The sequence below is a fragment of the Manacus candei genome, unplaced genomic scaffold (genome assembly GCF_025592945.1).
Source record: "Manacus candei isolate 608988 ecotype Guabito, Panama unplaced genomic scaffold, ASM2559294v1 h1tg000395l, whole genome shotgun sequence".
Taxonomy (NCBI): Eukaryota; Metazoa; Chordata; class Aves; order Passeriformes; family Pipridae; genus Manacus; species Manacus candei.
Window position 1 is genome coordinate 68633 of NW_026138443.1, and position 18970 is coordinate 87602.

At 25.1% G+C, this 18970-nt stretch overlaps 1 protein-coding gene across 1 annotated transcript in view; it reads right to left on the bottom strand.

Moving 5' to 3' along the window:
- LOC127465447 (netrin receptor DCC-like) overlaps positions 1–18970 on the bottom strand; it is a 98965-nt gene that overhangs the window by 53883 nt on the left and 26112 nt on the right. Inside the window, exons 7-10 of the mRNA XM_051775928.1 lie at positions 14825–14945; positions 9911–10067; positions 2208–2362; positions 1152–1300 (exon numbers count right to left, since the gene is read on the bottom strand). Coding sequence (XP_051631888.1) covers positions 1152–1300; positions 2208–2362; positions 9911–10067; positions 14825–14945 — 582 coding nt within the window. The remainder of the gene's footprint in view (positions 1–1151; positions 1301–2207; positions 2363–9910; positions 10068–14824; positions 14946–18970) is intronic.

Sequence of the window (18970 nt, forward strand, 5' to 3'; positions counted from 1 at the left end):
AATGGGATTGTGGGGAGAAAAAAATGGAATTTTGGGGAGGAAAAAATGGGAAATAAATGGAAAAAAATGGGAAATAAATGGCAAAAAAAATGGGAAATAAATGGAATTTTTTGGGGGAAAAAATGGGATTTTTTGGGGAAAAAAATGGGAAATAAATGGAAAAAATGGGAAATAAATGGAAAATAAATGGGAAATAAATGGGAAAAAATGGGAAATAAATGGAATTTTGGGGGGGGAAAATGGGGAATAAATGGAATTTTGGGGGGAAAAAATAAGGAAAATAAATGGAATTTTGGGGAGGAAAAAATGGGAAATAAAAGGAAAAAAATGGGAAATAAATGGAATTTTTTTAGGAAAAAAATGGGGAATAAATGGAAAATAAATGGGAAATAAATGGAATTTTTTTGGGGAAAAAATGGGATTTTTTGGGGAAAAAAATGGGAAAAAAATGGAAAAAAATGGGAAATAAATGGGAAAAAATGGGAAATAAATAGGAAATGAATGGGAAATAAATGGAAAAAATGGGAAATAAATAGGAAATAAATGGGAAATAAATGGAAAAAAATGGGAAATAAATGGAAAATAAATGAGAAATAAATGGGAAAAAAATGGGAAAAAATGGGAAATAAATGGGAAATAAATTGGGAATAAATGGGAAATAAATGGGAAATAAATGGGAAATAAATGGGAAATAAATGGGAAATAAATGGGGAATAAATGGGAAATAAATGGGAAATAAATGGGAAAAAAAGGGAAATAAATGGGAAAAAAAGGGAAATAAATGGAAAATAAATGGGAAAAAATGGGAAATAAATGGAATTTTTTTGGGGAAAAAAAAGGAATTTTTGGGAGAAAAAAATGGGGAATAAATGGAAAAAATGGGAAATAAATGGAATTTTGGAGAGAAAAAAATGGGAAATAAATGGAAAAAAATGGGAAATAAATGGGAAATAAATGGAATTTTTTGGGGGAAAAAATGGGATTTTGGGAAGGAAAAAAATGGGAAATAAATGGAATTTTTTTAGGAAAAAAATGGGGAATAAATGGGAAATAAATGGAATTTTTTTGGGGAAAAAATGGGGAATAAATGGCAAAAAAATGGGAAATAAATGGGAAGGGCTCCCGAAATTCCGAAGGCGGGGAATTCTCACCTGCTCCCGCCCCGTGGCCGTGTCGGTGAGGACGAGCCGATAGCCCTGCACGGGCGCGTTGCCGGGAGGAGGCGGATCCCAGGAGATCAGGAGGGAGGTGGGCGAGGTGGCCACGGCCCGGAAGTTGGCCACCGGGCCGGGAATGTCCGCTGGGAACGACAAAAAAAACGGGAACAGCCCAAAATTCCATTTATTTCCCATTTATTCCCCATTTTTCCCTCCCAAAATTCCGTTTTTTTCCTCCCAAAATTCCATTTTTTTCCTCCCAAAATTCCATTTATTTCCCATTTATTTCCCATTTATTCCCCATTTTTCCCCCCCAAAATTCCCTTTATTTCCCATTTATTTCCCATTTATTTCCCATTTATTTCCCATTTATTCCCCATTTATTTTCCATTTATTTCCCATTTTTCCTCCCAAAAATTCCTTTTTTTCCTCCCAAAATTCCATTTATTCCCCATTTATTTCCCATTTATTCCCCATTTATTCCCCATTTATTCCCCATTTATTTCCCATTTATTTCCCATTTATTTCCCATTTATTCCCCATTTATTCCCCATTTATTTCCCATTTATTCCCCATTTATTCCCCATTTATTTCCCATTTATTCCCCATTTATTCCCCATTTATTTCCCATTTATTTCCCATTTATTTCCCATTTATTCCCCATTTATTCCCCATTTATTTCCCATTTATTCCCCATTTTTCCCTCCCAAAATTCCATTTATTCCTCATTTATTTCCCATTTTTCCCCCCTAAAATCCCCCCAAAAATCCCATTTATTCCCCAAAAAATCCCATTTATTCCCCAAAAAATCCCATTTATTTTCCCATTTATTCCCCATTTATTTCCCATTTATTCCCCATTTTTCCCTCCCAAAATTCCATTTATTTTCCATTTAATTCCCATTTATTCCCCCAAAAAATCCCATTTAACCCCCCAAAAAATCCCATTTATTTTCCCCATTTTTCCCCCTAAAACCCCCCAAAATCCCCCGAATCGAATCCGGTTTTTTTCCCCAACATTCCCCCAAAATTCCCCAAATTCCCCACTCACATTCCGGCCGCGTGACCACCCGGAGAATTTGGGAAGTGGCCCCCAAGCCCCTCTCGTTGGCCGCCGCCACCCGGAAGCCGTAGGAACATTCCGGCGCCAAATTGCCCACGGTCACTTGGAGATTCCCAATTTCCGACGTGCTCACGGCCCTTTCCCTGGAAAAATAAATATTCCAAGGGTTTTTCCCAAAAATCCCAGTTTTTAAAAAAAAAAAATCACAATTTTTCCAAAAAAATCCCATTTTTTTCCCCAAAAAATCCCATTTTTTTCCAGGAAAATTCAATTTTTTTCCCCTGAAAATTCAATTTTTTTTCCCCTAAAAATCCAATTTTTTCCCCTGAAAATTCAATTTTTTTCCCCTAAAAATCCAATTTTTTTCCCCTGAAAATTCAATTTTTTTCCCCTAAAAATCCCATTTTTTTCCCCAAAAAATCCCATTTTTTTTCCCATTAAAATTTCATTTTTTCCCCCTAAAAATCCATTTTTTCCCCTAAAAATCACATTTTTTTTCCCTAAAAATTCAATTTTTTTTCCCCTCAAAATCCCATTTTTTCCCCTGAAAATTCAATTTATTTCCCCTGAAAATTCAATTTTTTCCCCTAAAAATCCCATTTTTTTTCCCTAAAAATCCCATTTTTTTCCCATTAAAATTTCATTTTTTTTCCCATTAAAATCACATTTTTTTCCCCTAAAAATCCCATTTTTTTCCCCTAAAAATCCAATTTTTTTTCCCCTAAAAATCCAATTTTTTTCCCCTAAAAATCCCATTTTTTTCCCAAAAAATTCAATTTTTTTCACATTAAAATCCCATTTTTTTCACATTAAAATCCCATTTTTTTCCATGAAAAAAATCCCATTTTTTCCCTAAAAATCCCATTTTTTTCCCCTAAAAATTCAATTTTTTCTCCCTAAAAAGTCATTTTATTTCCCCAAAAATTCAAATTTTTTTCAATAAAAATCCAATTTTTTTCCCTAAAAAAATTCAATTTTTTTCCCCTAAAAATTCAATTTTTTTTCCCTAAAAATTCAATTTTTTTTCCCCTCAAAATCCCATTTTTTCCCCTGAAAATTCAATTTATTTCCCCTGAAAATTCAATTTTTTCCCCTAAAAATCCCATTTTTTTTCCCTAAAAATCCCATTTTTTTCCCATTAAAATTTCATTTTTTTTCCCATTAAAATCACATTTTTTTCCCCTAAAAATCCCATTTTTTTCCCCTAAAAATCCAATTTTTTTTCCCCTGAAAATCCAATTTTTTCCCCTAAAAATCCATTTTTTTTCCCCTGAAAATCCAATTTTTTTCCCATTAAAATCCCATTTTTTCCCCTAACAAATCACAATTTTTTTTCCCCTAAAAATCCAATTTTTTCCCAAGAAAATCCCTTTTTTATCTCATAAAAGTCCAATTTTTCCCCCTAAAAATCCCATTTTTTTTTTCCAGGAAAATTCAATTTTTTTCCCCTGAAAATTCAATTTTTTTCCCCTGAAAATTCAATTTTTTTCCCCTAAAAATCCCATTTTTTTCCCTTTAAAATTTCATTTTTTCCCCATTAAAATCACAATTTTTCCAAAAAAATCCCATTTTTTTTCCCAGGAAAATTCAAATTTTTTCCGAAAAAAATCCCATTTTTTTTCCCTTAAAATTCAATTTTTTTTCCATAAAAATTCAATTTTTTTTTCCCTAAAAAGTCAAATTTTTTTCCCCTGAAAATTCAATTTTTTCCCCTAAAAATCCCATTATTTTCCCAGGAAAATTCAATTTTTTTCCCTAAAAATCATAATTTTTTCCCTAAAAATCCCTTTTTTTTCCATGAAAAAATCACAATTTTTTCCCCTAAAAATTCAATTTTTTTTCCCTAAAAATCCAATTTTTTTCCCCTGAAAATTCAATTTTTTTTCCCAAAAAATCCCATTTTTTTTCCCATTAAAATTTCATTTTTTTCCCCTAAAAATTCAATTTTTTTTCCCCAAAAATCCCATGTTTTTCCCCTAAAAATCTCATTTTTTCAAAAAAAATCCCATTTTTTTTTCCAAAAAAATCCCATTTATTTCCCATTAAAATCCCATTTTTTCCATTAAAAAAATCACAATTTTTTCCCCAAAAAATCACAATTTTTTCCCAAAAAATCACACTTTTTCCCTAAAAATCCCCTTTTTTTTTCCAGGAAAATTCAATTTTTTTCCCCTGAAAATTCAATTTTTTTCCCCAAAAAATCCCATTTTTTTCCCTAAAAATCCCATTTTTTTCCCAGGAAAATTCATTTTTTTTCCCATTAAAATCCCATTTTTTTTCCCTAAAAATCCAATTTTTTTCCCCTGAAAATTCAATTTTTTTCCCATTAAAATTTCATTTTTTCCCCAAAAAATCCCATTTTTTTCCAGGAAAATTCAATTTTTTTCCCCTAAAAATCCAATTTTTTTCCCCTGAAAATTCAATTTTTTTCCCCTAAAAATCCCATTTTTTTCCCCAAAAAATCCCATTTTTTTTCCCATTAAAATTTCATTTTTTCCCCCTAAAAATCCATTTTTTTCCCCTAAAAATCACATTTTTTTTCCCTAAAAATCCCATTTTTTCCCCTGAAAATTCAATTTTTTTCCCCTGAAAATCCCATTTTTTTCCCAGGAAAATTCAGGGTTTTTTCCCCTAAAAATTCAATTTTTTTCCCAGGAAAATTCAATTTTTTTTCCCTAAAAATCCAATTTTTTTCCCCTGAAAATTCAATTTTTTTTCTATAAAAATTCAATTTTTTTCCCCAAAAAGTCCAATTTTTTTCCCATTAAAATCCCATTTTTTTCCATGAAAAAAATCCCATTTTTTCCCTAAAAATCCCATTTTTTCCCCTGAAAATTCAATTTTTTTCCCCTGCAAATTCAATTGTTTCCCCTAAAAATCCAATTTTTTTCCCCTGAAAATTCAATTTTTTTTCCCTAAAAATCCCATTTATTCCCCAAAAAATCCCATTTATTCCCCAAAAAATCCCATTAATTCCCCAAAAAAATCCCATTTATTCCCCTAAAAATCCCATTTATTCCCCATAAAAAATCTCATTAATTCCCAAAAAAAATCCCATTTATTTCCCCTAAAAAATCCCATTTATTCCCCAAAAAATCCCATTTATTTCCCCAAAAAATCCCATTAATTCCCCATAAAAAATCTCATTTATTCCCCCTAAAAATCCCATTTATTCCCCAAAAAAATCCCATTAATTCCCAAAAAAAATCCCATTTATTCCCCATTAAAATCCCATTTATTCCCCCTAAAAAATCCCATTTTTTCCCCCTAAAAATCCCATTAATTCCCAAAAAAAAATCCCATTAATTCCCCATAAAAAATCCCATTAATTCCCAAAAAAAAATCCCATTAATTCCCCAAAAAATCCCATTTATTCCCCTAAAAAATCCCATTAATTCCCCTAAAAATCCCATTTATTCCCCCTAAAAATCCCATTAATTCCCCCTAAAAAATCCCATTTTTTCCCCCTAAAAATCCCATTTATTTCCCCAAAAAAATCCCATTAATTCCCCAAAAAATCCCATTAATTCCCCAAAAAATCCCATTTATTCCCCAAAAAATCCCATTAATTCCCCAAAAAAATCTCATTTATTCCCCATTAAAATCCCATTTATTCCCCCTAAAAATCCCATTTATTCCCCAAAAAATCCCATTTATTCCCCTAAAAATCCCATTTATTTCCCCAAAAAATCCCATTTAATCCCCCAAAAAATCCAATTTATTTCCCCCTTTTTTCCCCGTAAAAACCTCATTTTTCGCCCTTTTTTCCCCATTTTTTCACCCAAAAATCCCATTTTTTTTCCTCCTCCTCCCCAATTCCCCACCTGCCGCCCCCTTCCCGGGAATAATAAACGGTGTTTCCATGGATATTTTTTTCCCCAAAAAATCCCATTTATTCCCCAAAAAATCCCATTAATTCCCAAAAAAAATCCCATTTATTCCCCATTAAAATCCCATTTATTCCCCCTAAAAATCCCATTAATTCCCCAAAAAAATCCCATTTATTCCCCAAAAAATCCCATTTATTTCCCCAAAAAATCCCATTTATTCCCCATTAAAATCCCATTTATTCCCCCCAAAAATCCCATTAATTCCCCAAAAAAATCCCATTAATTCCCCATAAAAATCCCATTTATTCCCCATTAAAATCCCATTTATTCCCCCCAAAAATCCCATTAATTCCCCAAAAAAAATCCCATTAATTCCCCATAAAAATCCCATTTATTCCCCCATAAAAATCCCATTTATTCCCCCTAAAAATCCCATTTATTCCCCCTAAAAATCCCATTTATTCCCCAAAAAATCCCATTTAATCCCCCAAAAAATCCAATTTATTTCCCCCTTTTTTCCCCGTAAAAATCTCATTTTTCGCCCTTTTTTCACCATTTTTTCACCCAAAAATCCCGTTTTTTTTCCTCCTCCTCCCCACTTCCCCACCTGCCGCCCCCTTCCCGGGAATAATAAACAGTGTTTCCATGGATATTTTTTCCCCAAAAAATCCCATTTATTCCCCAAAAAATCCCTTTTATTCCCCAAAAAATCCCATTAATTCCCCAAAAAAATCTCATTTATTCCCCATTAAAATCCCATTTATTCCCCCTAAAAATCCCATTTATTCCCCCTAAAAATCCCATTTATTCCCCATAAAAATCCCATTTATTCCCCATAAAAAAATCCCATTTAGTTCCCAAAAAAATCCCATTTATTTCCCCCTTTTTTCCCCGTAAAAACCTCATTTTTCGCTCTTTTTTCACCATTTTTTCACCCAAAAATCCCGTTTTTTTTCCTCCTCCTCCCCAGTTCCCCACCTGCCGCCCCCTTCCCGGGAATAATAAACAGTGTTTCCATGGATATTTTTTTCCCCAAAAAATCCCATTTATTCCCCAAAAAATCCCATTAATTCCCCATAAAAAATCCCATTTATTCCCCAAAAAATCTCATTTATTCCCCATTTAAATCCCATTTATTCCCCCTAAAAATCCCATTTATTCCCCCTAAAAATCCCATTTAATCCCCCAAAAAATCCAATTTATTTCCCCCTTTTTTCCCCGTAAAAACCTCATTTTTTACCCTAAAAACTTCATTTTTTCGCCAAAAAATCCCATTTTTTTTGCTCCTCCTCCCCCATTCCCCACCTGCCGCCCCCTTCCCGGGAATAATAAACAGTGTTTCCATGGATATTTTTTTCCCCAAAAAATCCCATTTATTCCCCCTAAAAATCCCATTAATTCCCCATAAAAAATCCCATTTATTCCCCATAAAAATCCCATTTATTCCCCATTAAAATCCCATTTATTCCCCATTAAAATCCCATTTATTCCCCCCAAAAATCCCATTAATTCCCCAAAAAAAATCCCATTTATTCCCCAAAAAATCCCATTTATTCCCCAAAAAAATCCCATTAATTCCCCATTAAAATCCCATTTATTCCCCCAAAAAATCCCATTTAATCCCCCAAAAAATCCCATTTAATCCCCCAAAAAATCCAATTTATTTTCCCCTTTTTTCCCCATAAAAACCTCATTTTTTGCCCTAAAAACTTCATTTTTTCACCCAAAAATCCCATTTTTTTTGCTCCTCCTCCCCACTTCCCCACCTGCCGCCCCCTTCCCGGGAATAATAAACAGTGTTTCCATGGATATTTTTTTCCTCAAAAAATCCCATTTATTCCCCAAAAAATCCCATTAATTCCCCATAAAAATCCCATTTATTCCCCATTAAAATCCCATTTATTCCCCCTAAAAATCCCATTTATTCCCCTAAAAATCCCATTTATTCCCCCTAAAAATCCCATTTATTCCCCCAAAAAAATCCCATTTAATCCCCCAAAAAATCCAATTTATTTTCCCCTTTTTTCCCCGTAAAAACCTCATTTTTCGCTCTTTTTTCACCATTTTTTCGCCCAAAAATCCCATTTTTTTTGCTCCTCCTCCCCCATTCCCCACCTGCCGCCCCCTTCCCGGGAATAATAAACGGTGTTTCCATGGATATTTTTTTCCCCAAAAAATCCCATTTATTCCCCAAAAAATCCCATTTATTCCCCAAAAAAATCCCATTTATTCCCCCTAAAAATCCCATTAATTCCCCCTAAAAAAATCCCATTTTTTCCCCCTAAAAATCCCATTTATTCCCCCAAAAAATCCCATTTATTTCCCCAAAAAATCCCATTTAATTCCCAAAAAAATCCCATTTATTCCCCATAAAAAATCTCATTAATTCCCCTAAAAATCCCATTTATTCCCCAAAAAAATCCCATTTAATCCCCATTAAAATCCCATTAATTCCCCAAAAAATCCCATTTATTCCCCCTAAAAATCCCATTTATTCCCCAAAAAATCCCATTTATTCCCCAAAAAATCCCATTAATTCCCCAAAAAAATCTCATTTATTCCCCCTAAAAATCCCATTTATTCCCCAAAAAATCCCATTTAATTCCCAAAAAAATCCCATTTAATTCCCAAAAAATCCCATTTATTCCCCTAAAAATCCCATTTATTCCCCTAAAAATCCCATTTATTCCCCATAAAAATCCCATTTATTCCCCCTAAAAATCCCATTTATTCCTCCTAAAAATCCCATTTATTCCCCATTAAAATCCCATTTATTCCCCTAAAAATCCCATTTATTCCCCCAAAAAATCCCATTTATTCCCCCAAAAAAATCCCATTTAATCCCCAAAAAATCCCATTTATTCCCCATAAAAAATCTCATTAATTCCCCATTAAAATCCCATTTATTCCCCTAAAAATCCCATTTATTCCCCAAAAAATCCCATTTATTCCCCCTAAAAATCCCATTTAATCCCCCAAAAAATCCAATTTATTTTCCCCTTTTTTCCCTGTAAAAACCTCATTTTTCGCTCTTTTTTCCCCATTTTTTCTCCCAAAAATCCCATTTTTTTTGCTCCTCCTCCCCAATTCCCCACCTGCCGCCCCCTTCCCGGGAATAATAAACGGTGTAACCATGGATATTTTTTTTCCCCAAAAAAATCCCATTTATTCCCCCTAAAAATCCCATTTATTTCCCCATAAAAATCCCATTTATTCCCCAAAAAAATCCCATTTATTCCCCAAAAAAATCCCATTTATTCCCCATTAAAATCCCATTTATTCCCCATTAAAATCCCATTTATTCCCCCAAAAAATCCCATTAATTCCCAAAAAAAATCCCATTAATTCCCCATAAAAAATCTCATTAATTCCCCTAAAAATCCCATTTATTCCCCAAAAAAATCCCATTAATTCCCCATAAAAATCCCATTTATTCCCCATTTAAATCCCATTTATTCCCCAAAAAATCCCATTTATTCCCCTAAAAATCCCATTTATTCCCCCAAAAAATCCCATTTAATCCCCCAAAAAATCCAATTTATTTCCCCCTTTTTTCCCCGTAAAAACCTCATTTTTCGCTCTTTTTTCACCATTTTTTCACCCAAAAATCCCATTTTTTTTGCTCCTCCTCCCCACTTCCCCACCTGCCGCCCCCTTCCCAGGAATAATAAACGGTGTTTCCATGGATATTTTTTTCCCCAAAAAATCCCATTTATTCCCCAAAAAATCCCATTTAATCCCCCAAAAAATCCAATTTATTTTCCCCTTTTTTCCCCGTAAAAACCTCATTTTTCGCTCTTTTTTCACCATTTTTTCACCCAAAAATCCCATTTTTTTTGCTCCTCCTCCCCCATTCCCCACCTGCCGCCCCCTTCCCGGGAATAATAAACGGTGTAGCCGTGGATATTCCCGTGGGGTTCCGTCGGGGGCCGCCAGCCCAGGCGGACGAAGCGGCTGGAAACCAGGAGCGGCAGCAAATCCCGCGGGGCCGAGGGCAGGAGGGCGGAATTCCGGGGGGCTGGAAGGGAAGAGGGAAGGGTTAGAGGGAATTTTCGGCTGGAACGGTTTTATTTGGGTTTATTTTGGTTTATTTTATTTTGTTTTATTTCGTTTTTATTTTATTTTATTTTATTTTAATTTATTTTATTTTATTTTATTTTAATTTATTTTATTTTATTTTATTTTAATTTATTTTATTTTATTTTATTTTATTTTATGTTATTTTAGTTTGTTTTATTTTATTTTATTTTATTTTATTTTATTTTGTTTTATTTTATTTTATTTTATTTTATTTTAAATTTAATTTTATTTTATTTTATTTTTTTATTTTATTTTGTTTTATTTTATTTTGTTTTGTTTTATTTTGTTTTATTTTATTTTATTTTATTTTATTTTATTTTATTTTATTTTATTTTATTTTATTTTATTTTATTTTAATTTAATTTTATTTTATTTTATTTTATTTTATTTTATTTTATTTTATTTTATTTTATTTTACTTTATTTTTATTTTATTTTGTTTTATTTTATTTTATTTTATTTTATTTTTAATTTTATATTATTTTAACTTAAATTAATTTTTATTTTATTTTATTTTATTTTAATTTAATTTAATTTTTATTTTATTTTATTTTTATTTTGTTTTATTTTATTTTAATTTATTTTATTTTGTTTTATTTTGTTTTATTTTATTTTATTTTAATTTTTATTTTATTTTATTTTATTTTATTTTTATTTTGTTTTATTTTATTTTAATTTATTTTATTTTGTTTTATTTTCTTTTCTTTTCTTTTATTTTATTTTATTTTATTTTAATTTAAATTAATTTTTATTTTATTTTATTTTATTTTATTAATTTCATTTTGTTTTATTTTCTTTTCTTTTATTTTATTTTATTTTATTTTATTTTATTTTAATTTAAATTAATTTTTATTTTATTTTATTTTATTTTATTAATTTCATTTTGTTTTATTATTTTATTTTATTGTATTCTTTTGTATTTTATTGCATTTTATTTTATATTACTTTATTTTAATTTATTTTTTATTGATTTTATTTTACTTTATATTTTTTATTTTAATTTTATTTTATTTCATTTTATTTTATTTTATTTATATATTTTATTTTATTTTATTTATTTATTTTATTTTATTTTATTTTTTAATTTCATTTTATTTTATTTCATTTTAATTTATTTTTTTATTTTATTTTATTTTATTTTATTTTATTTTATAACTTAATTTTTATTTTTATTAAATTTATATTTATTTGATATTTCTTATTTTTTTTATTTTTTATTTTTATTTTTTCTTTTATATTATTGTGTTTTATTTAATTTAATTTAATTTAATTTTTTATTTTATTTTATTTTTATTTTATTTTATTTTATTTTATTTTATTTTTTAATTAATTTTATTTTATTTTATTGTATTTTATTTCATTTTATTTTAATTTAACTTAATTTAACTTAATTTAAGTTAATTTAAGTTAATTTAATTTAATTTAATTTATTTTTATTTTATTTTATTTTATTTTATTTCTTTTATTTAACTTAATTTAATTTAATTTTTTTAATTTTTAATTTTATTTTATTTTATTTCCTTTATTTATTCTAATTTTCACTCACCCGTCTCCGGCACGACGAGCTGGGCGCTGCTCTGACAATTCCCTCCTTCATTCTCATTTTATTTTATTTTATTTTATTTTATTTTATTTTATTTTATTTTATTTTATTTTATTTTATTTTATTTTATTTTATTTTATTTTATTTTATTTTATTTTATTTTATTTCATTTTAATTTAATTTAATTTAATTTATTTTATTTCATTTTAATTTAATTTAATTTACTTTAATTTAATATAATTTTATTTTATTTTATTTTATTTTATTTTTATTTTATTTTGTATTTATTTTATTTTATTTTATTTTATTTTTATTTTATTTTGTATTTATTTTATTTTATTTTATTTTATTTTTTTATTTTATTTTATTTTAATTTTATTTTATTTTATTTTATTTTATTTTTATTTTATTTTATTTTGTATTTATTTTATTTTATTTTATTCTATTTTATTTTATTTTATTTATTTATTTTGTTTTGTTTTTTAATTTCATTTAATTTAATTTTATTTTAATTTATTTTTTAATTTTATTTAATTTAATTTTATTTTATGGTATTATATTTTATTTTTATTTTTATTAAATTTATTTTTATTTCATATTTCTTATTTCATTTTATTTTATTTTTTATTTTTATTTTTTCTTTTATATTATTGTGTTTTATTTTAATTTAATTTAATTTTTTTCTTTTTTCTTTTATTTTTTTTAATTTCTTTTTATTTCATTTTATTTTATTTTATTTTTTTTTATTTTATTTTATTTTCTAACTTTATTTTTTATTTTATTTTATCTTATTTTTTATTATTTTATTTTACATTATTTTTTTAATTTAATTTAATTTAATTTATTTTAATTTAATTTTATTTTATTTTATTTTATTTCATTTTATTTTATTTTATTTTATTTTTATTTTTTATTTTTTATTTTTATTTTATATTATTTTATTTCATTTTTATTTTATTTTATTTTATTTTATTTTATTTTATTTTATTTTATTTTATTTTATTTTATTTTATTTTATTTTTATTTCATTTTAATTTAATTTAATTTAATTTAATTTGTTTCATTTTAATTTAATTTAATTTAATTTAATTTTATTTTATTTTATTTTATTTTATTTTAATTTAATTTAATGTTATTTTATTTTATTTTTTTATTTTATTTTTTTTAATTTCATTTAATTTTATTTCATTTAAATTAATTTTTAATTTAATTTAATTTAATTTAATTTAATTATATTTTATTTTTATTTTTATTTTTATTAAATTTATTTTTATTTTATATTTCTTATTTCATTTTATTTTATATTTTTATTTTTTCTTTTATATTATTGTGTTTTATTTTAATTTTTTTATTTTTTATTTTATTTTTTATTTTTTCTTTTTATTTCATTTCATTTTATTTAATTTATTTAATTTTAATTTAATTTAATTTAATTTAATTTAATTTAATTTTGATATTTTATTTTATTTTTCTTTATTTTTATTTTATTTTAATTTTATTTTATTTTATTTTGTATTTATTTTATTTTATTTTATTTTATTTTATTTTATTTTATTTTATTTTAATTTAATTTAATTTAATTCAATTTAATTTTATTTTAATTTTATTTTATTTTATTTTATTTTATTTTTGTTTTATTTTATTTTATTATTTTATTTTATTTTATTTTTTTATTTTATTTTATTTTATTTTATTTTTAAATTTCATTTAATTTTATTTTATTTAAATTCATTTTTTTATTTAATTTCATTTTATTTTATTTTATTTTATTTTATAACTTAATTTTTATTTTTATTAAATTTATATTTATTTGATATTTCTTATTTTTTTTATTTTTTATTTTTATTTTTTCTTTTATATTATTGTGTTTTATTTAATTTAATTTAATTTAATTTTTTATTTTATTTTATTTTTATTTTATTTTATTTTATTTTATTTTATTTTTTTATTAATTTTATTTTATTTTATTTTATTCTATTTCATTTTATTTTAATTTAACTTAATTTAATTTAATTTAATTTAATTTAATTTAATTTAATTTAATTTATTTTAATTTAATTTAATTTTATTTTATTTCTTTAATTTAATTTAATTTAATTTAATTTTTTTTATTTTTAATTTTATTATATTTTATTCTTTTTTATTTTAATTTTCACTCACCAGTCTCCGGCACGACGAGCTGGGCGCTGCTCTGACAATTCCCTCCTTCATTCTCATTTTATTTTATTTTATTTTATTTTATTTTATTTTATTTTATTTTATTTTATTTTATTTTATTTTATTTATTTTATTTTATTTTATTTTATTTTATTTTATTTTATTTTATTCTATTTTATTTTTATTTCATTTTAATTTAATTTAATTTAATTTAATTTGTTTCATTTTAATTTAATTTAATTTAATTTAATTTAATTTACTTCATTTTAATTTAATTTAATTTAATTTATTATATTTCATTTTAATTTAATTTAATTTAATTTTATTTTATTTTATTTTATTTTATTTTAATTTAATTTAATGGTATTTTATTTTTTTATTTTATTTTTTTAATTTCATTTAATTTTATTTCATTTTAATTAATTTTTAATTTAATTTAATTTAATTTAATTTAATTTAATTTAATTTTATTATATTTTATTATATTATTGTGTTTTATTTTCATTTCATTTAATTTTTTATTTTTTATTTATTTATTTATTTAATTTTTATTTAATTTTATTTATTTAATTTTAATTTATTTTATTTTATTTTATTTTTTAATTTTTTTTAAATTTTATTTTATTTTGTTTTATTTTATTTCACTTCATTTTATTTTAACTTTAATTTAATTTAATTTAATTTAATTTAATTTTGATATTTTATTTTATTTTTCTTTCTTTTTTTTTATTTTATTTTATTTTATTTTATTTTATTTTATTTTATTTTATTTTATTTTATTTTATTTCATTTTAATTTTATTTAATTTAATTTAATTTAATTTAATTTATTTCATTTTAATTTAACTTAATTTAATTTAATTTAATTTAATTTATTTTATTTTAATTTAATTTTATTTTTTTTTATTTTTTTTTATTTAATTTAATTTAATTTAATTTTTTTTATTTTTAATTTTATTTTATTTTATTTCCTTTATTTATTTTCATTTTCACTCACCAGTCTCCGGCACGACGAGCTGGGCGCTGCTCTGACAATTCCCTCCTTCATTCTCGGCCACGCACTGATAAAACCCCGAATCCGACCTCACCACGCCCAAAATCCGCAAATTCGACCCCCCCTGCAACGAAAAAAAACCCAGAATTACAAAAAAAATCATTACCCAAAAAATCAGATTTTTTCCCCAAAAAATCCCATTTTTTTCTCAAAAAAATCCCTTTTTTTCCCCTTAAAATCCCATTTTTTCCCCTTAAAATTCAATTTTTTTCTCAAAGAAAATCAGATTTTTTTGCCCATTAAAATTCAAATTTTTTTCCCATTTAAATTCAAATTTTTTCCCCCAAAATCCCATTTTTTCCCCAAAAAATCCAATTTTTTCCCATTAAAATTCAATTTTTATTCTCAAAAAAATCAGATTTTTTCCCCAAAAAATCTCATTTTTTTTCCCATTAAAATTCAAATTTTTTCCCCAAAAATCCCATTTTTTCCCCTTAAAATCCCATTTTTCTCTCAAAAAAATCCCATTTTTTTCACAAAAAAATCCCATTTCTTCCCCAAAAAATCCCATTTTTTCCCATTAAAATCCAATTTTTTTCCCAAAAAATCCCATTTTTTTCTCAAAAAAATCAGATTTTTTCCCCCAAAAAATCCCATTTTTTTCCCCTAAAATTCCCATTTTTCCCCATTAAAATTCAATTTTTTTTCTCAAAAAAATCCCATTTTTTTCCCAAAAAATTCAATTTTTTTCCCCAAAAAATCCCATTTTTTTCCCATTAAAATTCAAATTTTTTTCCCATTTCAATTCAATTTTTTTCTCAGAAAAATCAGATTTTTTCCCCAAAAAATCCCATTTTTTCATATTAAAAATCCCATTTTTTCATATTAAAAATCCCATTTTTCCCTCAAAAAAATCAGATTTTTTTCCCATAAAAACCCCATTTTTTCTCCAAAAAATTCAATTTTTTTCCATTAAAATTCAATTTTTTTTCCCCAAAAATCCCATTTTTTCCCCTTAAAATTCAATTTTTTTCTCAAAAAAAATTAGATTTTTTCCCATTAAAATTCAATTTTTTTCCCCTAAAAATCCCATTTTTTTCTCAAAAAAATCAGATTTTTTTTTCCCAAAAAATCCCATTTTTTTCCCCTAAAAATCCCTTTTTTTTTTCCCAGGAAAACCCCGAATCCGACCTCACCACGCCCAAAATCCGCAAATTCGACCCCCCCTACAACGAAAAAAACCCCAGAATTACCAAAAAAATCATTGCCCAAAAAATCAGATTTTTTCCCCAAAAAATCCCATTTTTTTCCCCAAAAAATCCCATTTTTTTCCCCTTAAAATTCAATTTTTTTCCCCAAAAAATCCCATTTTTTTCCCATTAAAATTCAAATTTTTTTCCCATTTAAATTCAAATTTTTTTCCCAAAAAAATCCCATTTTTTTCTCAAAAAAATCAGATTTTTTTCTATAAAAATCCCACTTTTTTCTCAAAAAAATCAGATTTTTTTCCCCTAAAAATCCCATTTTTTTCCCAAAAAAATCCCATTTTTTCCCATTAAAATTCAAATTTTTTCCTCAAAAAAACCAGATTTTTTCCCTATCAAATCCCATTTTTTTCCCAAAAAATCAGATTTTTTCCCCAAAAAATCCCATTTTTCCCATTAAAATTCAATTTTTTTCCTCTAAAAATCCCATTTTTTTCCTCTAAAAAAATCAAATTTTTTTCCCCTAAAAATCCCATTTTTTTCCCATTAAAATTCAATTTTTTTCCAGAAAAGTCCCATTTTTTCCCCTTAAAATCCCATTTTTTTCTCAAAAAAATCCCATTTTTTCCCATTAAAATTCAATTTTTTTTCTCAAAAAAATCCCATTTTTTTCCCATTAAAATTCAATTTTTTTTCCCCAAAAAATCCCGTTTTTTTTCCATTAAAATTCAAATTTTTTTCCCATTTCAATTCAATTTTTTTCTCAGAAAAATCAGATTTTTTCCCCAAAAAATCCCATTTTTTCATATTAAAAATCCCATTTTTTCATATTAAAAATCCCATTTTTCCTTCCAAAAAATCAGATTTTTTTCCCTTAAAATCCCATTTTTTTCTCAAAAAAATCAAATTTTTTTCCCATTAAAATCCCATTTTTTCCCTCAAAAAAATCCCTTTTTTTCCCTAAAAATCCTTTTTTTTTTCTCAAAAAAATCAGATTTTTCCCCTTAAAATCCCATTTTTTTCTCAAAAAAATTCAATTTTTTCCCCTAAAAATTCAATTTTTTTCCCAAAAAATCTCATTTTTTTTCCCATTAAAATTCAATTTTTTTCTCAAAAAAATCCCATTTTTTTCCCATTTAAATTCAACTTTTTTCCCCAAAAAATCCCATTTTTTCCCCTTAAAATCCCATTTTTTCCCCTTAAAATTCAATTTTTTTCTCAAAGAAAATTAGATTTTTTCCCATTAAAATTCAAATTTTTTTCCCATTTAAATTCAAATTTTTTCCCCCAAAATCCCATTTTTTCCCCAAAAAATCCAATTTTTTCCCATTAAAATTCAATTTTTTTTCTCAAAAAAATCAGATTTTTTTTCCCCCCAAAATCCCATTTTTTTCCCATTTAAATTCAAATTTTTTTCTCAAAAAAATCAGATTTTTTCCCCAAAAAATCCCATTTTTTCCCCTCAAAATCCCATTTTTTTCTCAAAAAAATCCCATTTTTTTCCCATTAAAATTCAATTTTTTTCTCAAAAAAAATTAGATTTTTTCCCATTAAAATTCAAATTTTTTTCCCATTTAAATTCAAATTTTTTTCCCAAAAAAATCCCATTTTTTTCTCAAAAAAATCAGATTTTTTTCTATAAAAATCCCACTTTTTTCTCAAAAAAATCAGATTTTTTTCTATAAAAATCCCACTTTTTTCTCAAAAAAATCAGATTTTTTTCCCCTAAAAATCCCATTTTTTTCCCCAAAAAATCCCATTTTTTTCCATTAAAATTCAATTTTTTTCTCAAAAAAATCAGATTTTTTTCCCTGAAAATCCCATTTTTTTCTCAAAAAAATCAGATTTTTTTTTCCCAAAAAATCCCATTTTTTTCCCCTAAAAATCCCATTTTTTTTTTCCCAGGAAAACCCCGAATCCGACCTCACCACGCCCAAAATCCTCAAATTCGACCCCCCCTGCAACGAAAAAAACCCCAGAATTACCAAAAAAATCATTGCCCAAAAAATCAGATTTTTTCCCCAAAAAATCCCATTTTTTTCTCAAAAAAATCCCATTTTTTCCCCAAAAAATTCAATTTTTTTCTCAAAAAAAATCCCATTTTTTTCCATTAAAATTCAAATTTTTTTCCCAGAAAAATCCAATTTTTTTCCCAAAAAATCTCATTTTTTTCCCATTAAAATTCAAATTTTTTCCCCAAAAATCCCATTTTTTCCCCTTAAAATCCCATTTTTCTCTCAAAAAGATCCCATTTTTTTCACAAAAAAATCCCATTTCTTCCCCTTAAAATCCCATTTTTTCCCATTAAAATCCCATTTTTTTTCTCAAAAAAATCCCATTTTTTCCCCTAAAAATTCAATTTTTTTCCCCAAAAAATCCCATTTTTTTCCCATTAAAATTCAAATTTTTTTCCCATTTAAATTCAAATTTTTTCCCCCAAAATCCCATTTTTTCCCCAAAAAATCCAATTTTTTCCCATTAAAATTCAATTTTTTTTCTCAAAAAAATCCCATTTTTTTCCATTAAAATTCAAATTTTTTTCCCAAAAAATCTCATTTTTTTTCCCATTAAAATTCAAATTTTTTCCCCAAAAATCCCATTTTTTCCCCTTAAAATCCCATTTTTCTCTCAAAAAAATCCCATTTTTTTCACAAAAAAATCCCATTTCTTCCCCAAAAAATCCCATTTTTTCCCATTAAAATCCAATTTTTTTCCCAAAAAATCCCATTTTTTTCTCAAAAAAATCAGATTTTTTTCCCCAAAAATCCCATTTTTTTCCCCATTCAAATTCAAAATTTTTTCCCCAAAAATCCCTTTTTTTTCTATAAAAATCCCTTTTTTTTTCTCAAAAAAATCAGATTTTTTTTCCCCCCAAAATCCCATTTTTTTCCCATTAAAATTCAAATTTTTTTCTCAAAAAAATCAGATTTTTTCTCAAAAAATC